This window comes from Xiphias gladius, chromosome 9 (assembly GCF_016859285.1).
Source record: "Xiphias gladius isolate SHS-SW01 ecotype Sanya breed wild chromosome 9, ASM1685928v1, whole genome shotgun sequence".
Lineage (NCBI taxonomy): Eukaryota > Metazoa > Chordata > Actinopteri > Istiophoriformes > Xiphiidae > Xiphias > Xiphias gladius.
Window position 1 is genome coordinate 15615725 of NC_053408.1, and position 10414 is coordinate 15626138.

A 10414-nucleotide genomic window follows, 5' to 3' on the forward strand; every position below is an offset into this window, starting at 1 on the left:
GAAAAGCAGTTTTTGGGGGAAGGATCAGAGCCGGACGGAAATAGGTACAGATCGAGAACAAGGGCGGATGCTTCAGGAGGAATTCTTTGACCTTGAATTGTCCCTCTCTCCATGTTACCCCACAAAACACCCACAGTAACTCTCACGAGCGCCTTTTTGTGAGGCAAGGACCACGGTTTATTGTGTCTTGGTTATTGCTAACAAATGTTGTTTGCAGTATTAGGTACACAGGTGTAAAGCTGAAGTGTTTTATCACTGACTGGGCTGCTGGTGTTGCGTGAGGCATCTTTGGAAATGTGAAGGTGCGCTGAAGTTGTCACAGTAACACATTGACTGATTTGAGACGCAATGCACCATTATCAATGTGTATATACAGGAATAAGGAATTCCTGTTCGTATGAACTCTGTTGCTATATGCAAATCCAGACCCAAATACCTTACATTAAATCAGTTTATGATGAAATGATTAGTCAATTCATTGATTAGTCAGTCGACAGGAAATTAAGCAACCATCAATTATTTCTCATTTAGGTAATTTGTCAAGCAAAAATGACAAAGATTCACTTGTTCTAGGTTTTATAATGCGAATATTTTCTGGTATTCTTAGTCTTTTTATGAAAGTAAATTGAATATTTTTGGCTTTTGGACTGTTGGTCATTTCAAGACATCATTTTGGGCTCTGGGATCTTGTGATAGGCATTTTCTGAGATTTTTTTGATGTTCTATAGCACAAGTAATTAATAACTGACAATAATGACAATAAATGGTATATTAATCGATAAGGAAAATAATCATTAGTTGCAGCTCTAATTTAATATGTTGTATTGTGAGGTTAACACTGTGCTATTAGCATATTGCTGACTGTAAAAATCTTGACTTTTCATTGTAGTTGTACCTGAGCTCTAAGCATTTTTTCCTTGTGCCCACACAGGCAGACCCGGGAGCAGGAGACCCCTCCAGACTTCTTCTATTTCTCTGACTTTGAGAGACACAATGCTGAGATTGCTGCCTTCCATCTAGACAGGTGGGTGAAAATGAGCCTGTTCAGGGGATTTTTTTTAGTGTGTAGTATAATGTTAAGGTACTAATGATGATGACTTGACACAAACCAGAAGCTGAATAGAGTTGAACTAAACTAAAATAGTGATTTTAGTTCAAGTAAAGTATTATTAAATGATTGGCTATGAAAAGATCAGTTCCCTCAGGCAGGAGTGGATGAAACAGTTTCAACTCAATGAGATTTAAAAAAAGCTGATGTTCTTGAACCTACTCTAACTCATTCATGCACAAATACTTCTTTCCATTCTGGAGGGCCAATATCCTGCAGGTTTTTGTTCCTCCCTTATTGCTAATTTGCTTCTCCTTGTGTCAGCTCATTAACCACAAACAACAATCCCGGGGAACAGCAGACCTGAAGGGCCAAAACTATGTACCTCTGTTTTACAGTAAAGCATTAAGATATCTGTCTGTAAGGTCCCCTCCAGGTTAGCAACACTGATACAGTATATGTGACTGCAGGCATACCTATTTCTCCTCTATGCCCTCCATGTACTCCAGATTCTCTGCACGCTTATTTTTACATTTGCTTCTCCTTTTCACCGTTGCTGTCCCTCAGAAGCTCATCTTTTTTTCAAACACAGTGAGTGCCTGTAGAGTAAAGGCTCTGAGCTCTGAGAGGCCATGAGTCATAGAGAATGAATGCTTCCCTCCCGCAGCTAGCATCTGACTGAACAATGACTGCAGCCTCCGTGCTTAGCTAACCACCACGCTCTCTGACTTCACTGCCTTTACAAGGCCAACACTTTATGGCCTGCCCGCCCGCCTGCCTGCTGGAGAGGCTTAAATGAAAAGAGAAGAAAAAAAAACCTCATCAGGCTCCCTGATCGACGAGAGAAGAGGATGAGTTTTAGCGGCGGCGTTGCTGTTAAAGTCAGTCTGACGTCATATGTAATTATGAGCAGAGGCATTATGTTGTAGTGTAAATGCTGGTGACATGAGATGATACTGAGGTCACACACACATGTCCACTCGCATGTAAGCACACGCACAATGGGCCCACAGAGGGTAGCGATGTTGAATCTGTTTTCCTTCAGGCACGATGACACAGTTCAGCGGCAATTGCATTAGCAGCAGCTTTCTACACCAGTCTGCTACACATCTGGTCCTCCTTTATACACACACACACGAAAATATGCTCACACACTCCCGGCATATGTGTGGGTTAAGGGGAAGAGGAGGAAACCAAAGGCATGAAAGGCCCTGTGCCCATTCTAAATATAAGCCAGGCAGGGTTTGCCAAAAGCAGCGCTTTATTTTTTTTCCTTATTTTGTCTGTTCTAAATTAGAGCCTGGCTACAGAGCTGTTCCTGCTGCTGCTGCTGCTGCTGGTGCACAGGCTTAGGCTACACTGCCTCCCAGGGGGCCCACAGACACACGCAGGTTCTTTTAAAGCAGCACTCGCACAGGCGTGTGCACACATGCCCACACAGCGTCAGTGTCTTTTATTATATAGGCTACACTGCTTTAAGCTTCATTAATTATATGATTGGATTTAAATGGGAAGTGCACTTGGTATCGCTGCATTAGGTAGCCAGCAGATATAAAGACAATACAAGGAACAATTATGACCTTAAAATATTAAACTATATAGATCCAAATTCACGAGACCCACTGGGCTGGGGATATGAGCTGGGGAAGTCAAAGATGGGGATATGATGATGTTGTTTGATGCACAGCATTTAGCAGGCCTTGCAATCCCACCCTGAATATAACAGAACTTTAAAATGGCCAACATGGGAATAAGGTTTATCAAGAAAAAGAAAAAAAAAGTGTATGAGTGCTGCAGGAAACTGAAGCCAGCCCTAGATGTTCTCCTTAGCATGGCAGCAGGCCATGGCCCAGCAGGCCGAACGGTGTTGTACAGTGCTTTGTCCTGTGTCCTTCTGTCTGCTGGACGGCGAGGAGGAAAGAGACATGACTGTGTGTGTCTGTCTCATTCTGCCATCACGCTACTTGATGGCATTATTTGTACAACGGGCTCTGGATTAACAGCTGTCTTGTTTGTCTGTCTTCCCCACCTGGTTTTCCCAGGTCTCACTATCTCTTTTCTCAGTCCCTTGCCTCCATCTTTAATCTCACAGTCTCTTCCTGTATTTCTCTGCCCTCAGGCCTTGGCCATTAGATGTTGTCAGGGGCATTCATTTTTAATGAGCCCATGCTGATGTTGTAGCTGGATGGTACTGACGACAGAGGGCTACACATGCATAAAACAGGCGTGTGGCACGCACACATGAAGAAAGCAACGCCATCTTCAGTAAAAAAGACAGATTTCCTAAACCTTTTTTTTTTTCTTCATCAACATACACATCAACATTCAAATAATGCAATAGACACAATATCACACTTGGCCTTGAGAGCTGGAATATAGATATGAATTCCCAGAAAGGGTGGGAACTCAGATCGTGAAGGACATTAAACCAAGAATCGTGTAGAACTTAAAAATCGTGTCTGATGTAGAATCACAGCTACATACAAACCACTGGGAGGTTTACCACCATGTGCTGCAACTGTCAGGTCATTACCTATGCCACAGTACCCCCTGTTGTCAGTGACATTTCATTACATGAGCACAGTATTTCTATTTAGATATAGGTGTTTGGCCTGATGGATAAGGCGTTGGCTTCCGAAGCCAGCGATTGTTGGTTTAAGTTCCATCTCGGGTGAAATCTTTTTTGCCTACATTTACATGTAGCTAGTCCCTGTTGCTTCCGTTTGCAGACAATTGTTCAGTACACACAAAGCTCTTTCTGTGAGTCTTTCCTACTTTTCTAACATTCTCCAAATACGTAAAACAAAGCAGCTTTCGGAGTTATTGTGAGCCAGTAATTCAGCCACCACAGGTGGCATTATTGCCCTCTGTTTTCACAACGACTCCCGAAATCAGGTTTTATATCTACCACGATTTTGTTACCAATGTTACAAAATGTCTGTCTCATTTTGAAACAAACCTTCCGTGTTCTGTATACTTTGTGATCCATGATGCAGATTCTGTATCCACATTCGTCCACTGTTCCAGGGGATCTCCAAGTCTGACACTGGAGCCACTTTTTGTTTGACTGTATTTCTTTGCATTTTGGTAAATTGTCGGTATTTAAAGTATGCCGAATGAGCTGTTAGCAGTCCCTTTTTGCAATATACTCATGGGAGTAAAGACAACTATCACTCGATCAATGTGATACTGATCAAAACCTAAAAACGTGATGATTCTTAGGCAAGTTCCAGCGTTATAAGCACCGTCTTTTTCTGTGATTTCTAAGCAGATTTATGAACATTTTTTACGATAGAGGGAACTAGTGATTGCCTGGGAAGGTGTAAGTCACGCTGAATGTAAAAATATGTGTATCATGTCTGTTTAGTTCAGATTTGACCGAGATATGACTCTAGGAAGGACTGTGATTTTTGACGCTGATTGCAGCAATTGGGTTAAAAGCACCTAAATTTCCCCCATGAGCTGTATCACAGCCACTCCTGCAACTGCTGGCAGTGTCGATGAGTTTCCCAAATCAGCGGGCCAAATTACAATAACTAATTTACGCTGCACTCCTCTGGGGAGTCGGTTCTCAAAGTTTGAAAACATCTGCTCTGTTCTAGGCAAAACATAACCCCTCAGTATGTGCCCCTGTACTGTAGGATCCTGGACTTTCGCCGTGTACCTCCTGTGGCCGGCAGGCTGGTCAACATGACAAAGGAGATCAGAGACGTCACGCGAGACAAAAAGCTCTGGAGGACCTTCTTCATTTCACCAGGTACACAATGAAAAAGGGCAGAGTTACTGGTTTCAGACACACATCCAGAAGAGAACAACTTTAACCAAGATGCCCCAAAACTGACATTGCTACACTCAGAACTGATCAAAATGCTGCCCATAATGTAGAGCAAAGTTAGCTGTGTGCCCTGAATTACTGGGATATTCATTTGCATGGGATTAGCATCGGGGGACTTTAGCTTGCACTACAGAACTACAGTTAATTAGCAATGCAGTTTTTTACTTTACATATTATACACATGGAAAATTCTCATAGGATTAAAATTACTGACAATCTCAGCACTTAATACAGGTCACTGAATGTCCCCAGGTAATTTTAATCTTGTACAAAGTGTGCATTAAATACATGTGGTGAGCATTCCTGAAGTGCAGAAAGAGCATAGTCACATTTAAAATATTTAACACTGAGTAACATAAAAGAATATATAAAAACTTTTTTGCTGTCATTCACAATGGTTTAACAAAACAGCAACAACAAAGTGTGTTCTTTCTTTAATTCTCAGCCAACAATGTGTGTTTCTACGGAGAGTGTTCATACTACTGCTCCACTGAGCATGCTCTGTGTGGTAAACCAGACCAGATAGAAGGATCCCTGGCTGCCTTCCTCCCAGACCTTGCCCTCGCCAAACGCAAGACCTGGAGGAACCCTTGGAGACGTTCCTACCACAAACGCAAGAAGGCAGAGTAAGACATCCGTCCTGCACGCAGACAGTGCTGCGTTCACTGGCGCTCAATAGAAGCAGACACTGTGGGGTCCTTTAGGTCCAACTATCAGAGGGGATTTATCAGACTCACTGTCAGTTACTAGTGGAGATAACTCGTGACAGCTGAGCAAGAGATCGTGTTGTGTAAGACATTCCATACACCATGTGTCAAAGCTGACCTACTGCCAAATACAATACAACAGCCTGTACACATCTTCTTGTGCAAGAAAGCACTTAGCTGCAATCTTGTTATGACTTTCACAGCTTGTTTTCCCCGAATGCATCACAGCAAAAATTTATCACAGCCCGAGAATAAAAAGGAACGCACATGTTAAAAAGGGGAGCAGGTTGGATTTTGGTGATGTTTGTGCAATGCAGATGCATAAGATCTGGCAGATTAAACATGTAAACACAATGTTTGTTGTGTTAACTCTGCAGATGGGAGGTGGACCCAGACTACTGCGAGGAGGTCAAACAGACTCCACCTTACGACAGTGGGACACGACTGCTGGACATCATGGACATGACCATCTTTGACTTCCTCATGGGTGAGTTAGCATGTCTCACATTGTTTAACTGCAGTATGTAACATATAAGTTGCACCACTACACATACACTAGCTCTTGTTTCACTCTCTCCTGAATCAATTCCAACACAGGAAACATGGATCGTCACCACTATGAGACATTCGAGAAATTTGGAAATGAGACCTTCATCATCCATTTGGACAATGGCAGAGGGTAATCCACAGTTTGTCATATAATTGTCATTCAGAACTGCAGATTTAATGCTTCTACTTGTAGGTTTAGCCTTAGTGTATTTGCTCATCCATATTAACAAAGAGGAGAATTCTAAAAACAAATGCACAACGTGCAGGTGTCATGAACATATTGTCCACATAAAATGCCCGTGAATGCTGTGCTCACTGATGCTGATTGACATGCATTTTGAATAACTTTCATATAAATCATTTTGACATGCATTTTGAATAACTTTCATATAAATCATATAAAACCTCACTAACCTTAATGTATTGGCTGAGTTATAGATGCAATGGGAATGAATGGGGACTTTAAAACACTTCAAGATTAACCTTTAATGCATTACATATATAACTCATAAACTATATATGTAATCATAATGAGCTTATGTACAATTGGTGTGTGTATATGTATATATATATATATATATATATATATATATATATATATATATATACATACACACATGCATCAAATTATGCATATATCTGAACAATATATTTAGCATCAACTGTTTTTGAGTTGCAGTTGAGCAAAAGAAGGCAAGGAAAAATAATAATAACAAGAAGTATGCAAGACAACAGAGGTGTAAAAGCTGCTGCACAGCATTCAAGCTAATCAAAAACTTCCTGTTTTCCATTCTAGTTTTGGAAAGCATTCCCATGATGAGATGTCCATCCTGGTGCCACTGACCCAGTGCTGCAGGTAAGGCCTTCTTAGTGGTGGTTTTAAGTAGCTTGATAAGAAGGGAGTGACTGCAATATTGATCCCTAAGGAGGAAAAGGAGATAAAAATAAAAAGTTTTGTTAGGCCGCTTAAACTTGTAATTGCCTAAAACAGTATCTTGCTACAGTTACACAGTCCTTCCAGTGTAAAATATAATCAGGATTTTCATAGGAATTGCTGTATTCACATCAGTTTTGCAGAGCCTTTGCATGGATATACAGTAGCTGCACATGAGGTAACACTGACTCTCCACCCCCCGGCTGCTCTCTTTCTGCAGGGTCAGGAAGTCGACCCACTTGCGTCTGCAGCTGCTGGCTAAGGAAGAATACAAGTTGTCCATGCTCATGGCAGAGTCCCTGGTGAAGGACCGCCTCAGTCCCATCCTCATCCAGCCACACCTGGATGCAATGGACCGCCGACTACGCCAGGTCGGTGCATCGTACTCGTTTTATAGTGTGCCTGTGCAATGTACACCGTTTTGCTTTTTATATTTTTATTTGAATCATTAAATTAGAGATAAGGCAATTAGTCAATAAACTGATCAATCGATCTACAGAAAAATAATCGGCAGGTATTTTGTTTATCGGTTAATAGTTAAGATTATTTTTTAAGAAAAAGTGTCAAAAATTCACTGGTTCCGCTCTCCCAAATGTGGGTATTTGCTGATCTTCATATTCCTCTATGACAGTTAACCAAATATCTGTGAATCTGGGAAAATGTGATGGACATGTTTCACAAATTTCTAATATTTGAAAAACCAAACAATCAATCAGTTAATCAGGAAATCAAAAAAAAAAAAAAAATAAACAGGCAGATGAATTGATAGTCAAAATAATTGTCTGTTGAGCCCTACTTTAAAGGAATTGTTAAACTTACTGGGAAAACACTGTACGTTTAGCCATGTAGCTTAGCTTAGCACAAAGACCGGAAACAGGGGGAAACAGGTAGCTTGCCTCTGTCCACAAGGGACAAAATCCACCTCCCAGCACCTCCAAAAACCAGAAACTGACCTTTTTCCACTTTAAAGGCGCTAGGTGGTTTTTGTTACCTTTGGACAGAGCAAAGTGAGGTGTTTCCCTTGTTTCCAGTCTAAGCTAAGCAGAGGGTACCATCAGATTTACTGTGCAGACATTAGAGTGATATCAATCTTCTCACTGATGAAAAAAATGTCAAATGCTTTGACCCGGTTTTTTACCTCTAATGGTGACAACCAATCAAATCTCTTGTCTTGTGGCACTAGGTGCTGAATGTGCTCTCAGAATGCATTGAAAAGGAGGGCTACAGTTATGTGATGGAGGACGACCTCCAGGGGGCTCGAGGGACAGACGGCATTCACACCAGCCCACAACGGAGGTAGCTGGGTGGGGGCGCTGGCAGCTGGGTAGGACTGAATCCTTGGAGATAGGAGACTGGACTGAGCAGATCCAGTCCTTCTTTTAAACTGTAACACAGATGAGAACCATCTGTACTGACTTCCTCAGAGGGCTTGATTTTTGACGAACTCACGGGGAAGCCCACCTGCCTGAGCTACATATAAGCTGTCTGGAAGTGGAAGCCTGCTGGATGGGACTGGACTTTGACAAACAGTGCAGCGACCTGACCCGCACCGACGCTCGAAACGCAGGCGATGTCGAAGACTTCTGGATGGATCTGGGGCTGGACAGAACTGAAACAACCCCACATCAAAGTATCCAACCCTGAATCTAGTGTAGGATAGTACATCACCACAGCTGACCCAAACACCCTCCGACCCACCGCAGCATTACCAAACCATGAAAGTCTTGCAAGAGACACCTGCTCTCTGTCTCGTTCAGGACCCTTTGTTGAATTCAGTGAATTCTGAGGGACTTGTGTAGAATCTCCTGACCCTCCCCACCGCTCTCTTCACAAGCTGAATTATGTGTTTCTATGTATTGTTGGTATTGGAAGTGTTTCGGTTGACCATTCGCAGTGGAGGAGGAGGTGGAGGCTGACTTCCTGTTGTCTTAATTATCAAAATGATGTTTTGAGTTTTATTGCATAGTGTCTTTTTTTTTTTTTTTAATTCTATTTCTGCTGAGCTGTTTCAACCTCTACCATTGGTATTCAAGATGGAAATATTTGATTGGAGTGCAGGTTTACTCCTGGATTTGTTCATTAATTTTGCCCATAAATGTCTTTGAGAGTGTATTTATTAAAATTCATATTTATTGTTTGAGATTAATACTAACACGACACCATTTTTCTGTTAAAAAGAACAATCGAATTTACATCACTGAGGTGTACTTCTTCCTTTGTCCAGCAGAGGGCAAACTGAGAACGTGCAAAAGTACCTGCCAGGTCTGTGACTCTCAGTAAAATTAACCCTCTTCATATTTCAACCCATTCCAAGTATCAAGTCTGCTTTTAAAGCAGTTTATAGTCGCCATAAGTATTGGTTAGATTCAAATGAGCAAGCCTGTGCCTCTGTTTACAACATTTAATCCAACTACTGTTTTTCTGTTTTTATTTCTTTCAATGCAACCGACATGAGGTTATGTTTATGGTACCAAGAGCCAAATGTGACACTAATAGTTTTTTAATTATTGTTTCTTTGTAACATATTTGATGTCCAGATGTTGCTGTTGTGGAGAGATTATTTTTCAGGATGTATATTTCATTCATCACCAACAGCTGATAGCTTAACTGTTGGTGTCAACGATTCAGTCGCTGGCTGAAAGTTAATATATACAGTAGGAAAAATCTAGTGCCTGTGCAATGATAGAAATACTTGAATGTCTGGTTTCAGAGCAGAAAGGTTTGAACTTCTCCCACGTACGAGATATAGATAAGATAAGGAGGTCTAGATAAATGTGTGTGCTGACTCCATCTGTTTCCATAAGGGTTTTATAATACAGTCTAAATTGCCATAGTCCTGTGTCAGGTCAGTACAGTGTGTTTGGACATATGGGTGGGTCCATGGAGAACCTTTAGATGATGTGTTCTCGAAGCGAAAATGCTTCTTTTTCTATTCAACTCATTGTTTCTGTGGATTTTATTGTTCATTTCTTTACATCATGGTTAAAAAGTGCAATAAAACAACATGAACAGAATATTATAGTGCGTCTATGTTTTCCTCAGGAGGTGAAGTACGTGAGTATGTATGTGTTTAATATGTATGTTTTAATATTACTAAAGAGAAGATAAGGAACATCCATATAGTTTAACAACATGTTACGGCCTGTAAAGCCTTGGTAATATCCTGTTTTTTTGGGGAAAAATATCAAGTGGGTGCTGTTTTAAGGTGGAACCTGCAATTTTCTGAAAACCACTACATTAAGCACTTTGACTTTATTTGACCTGAGTCATCAGTTCAACTTCTACTTCAGTCTACTGGAGTCCAGTGTGTTTCAAGATCACAGATGGCCCTTTGATACAGC

The 10414-nt window shown here is 41.2% G+C and overlaps 1 protein-coding gene across 1 annotated transcript in view; it reads left to right on the forward strand.

Moving 5' to 3' along the window:
- The window catches only part of fam20cb (FAM20C golgi associated secretory pathway kinase b), a 49265-nt gene extending 39215 nt beyond the window's left edge, over window positions 1–10050 (forward strand). The window contains exons 4-11 of the mRNA XM_040135609.1: window positions 932–1024; window positions 4690–4805; window positions 5329–5509; window positions 5968–6077; window positions 6188–6269; window positions 6936–6995; window positions 7294–7444; window positions 8257–10050. Coding sequence (XP_039991543.1) covers window positions 932–1024; window positions 4690–4805; window positions 5329–5509; window positions 5968–6077; window positions 6188–6269; window positions 6936–6995; window positions 7294–7444; window positions 8257–8373 — 910 coding nt within the window. The 3' untranslated portion in view covers window positions 8374–10050. The remainder of the gene's footprint in view (window positions 1–931; window positions 1025–4689; window positions 4806–5328; window positions 5510–5967; window positions 6078–6187; window positions 6270–6935; window positions 6996–7293; window positions 7445–8256) is intronic.
- Window positions 10051–10414: the final 364 nt, after the last annotated feature.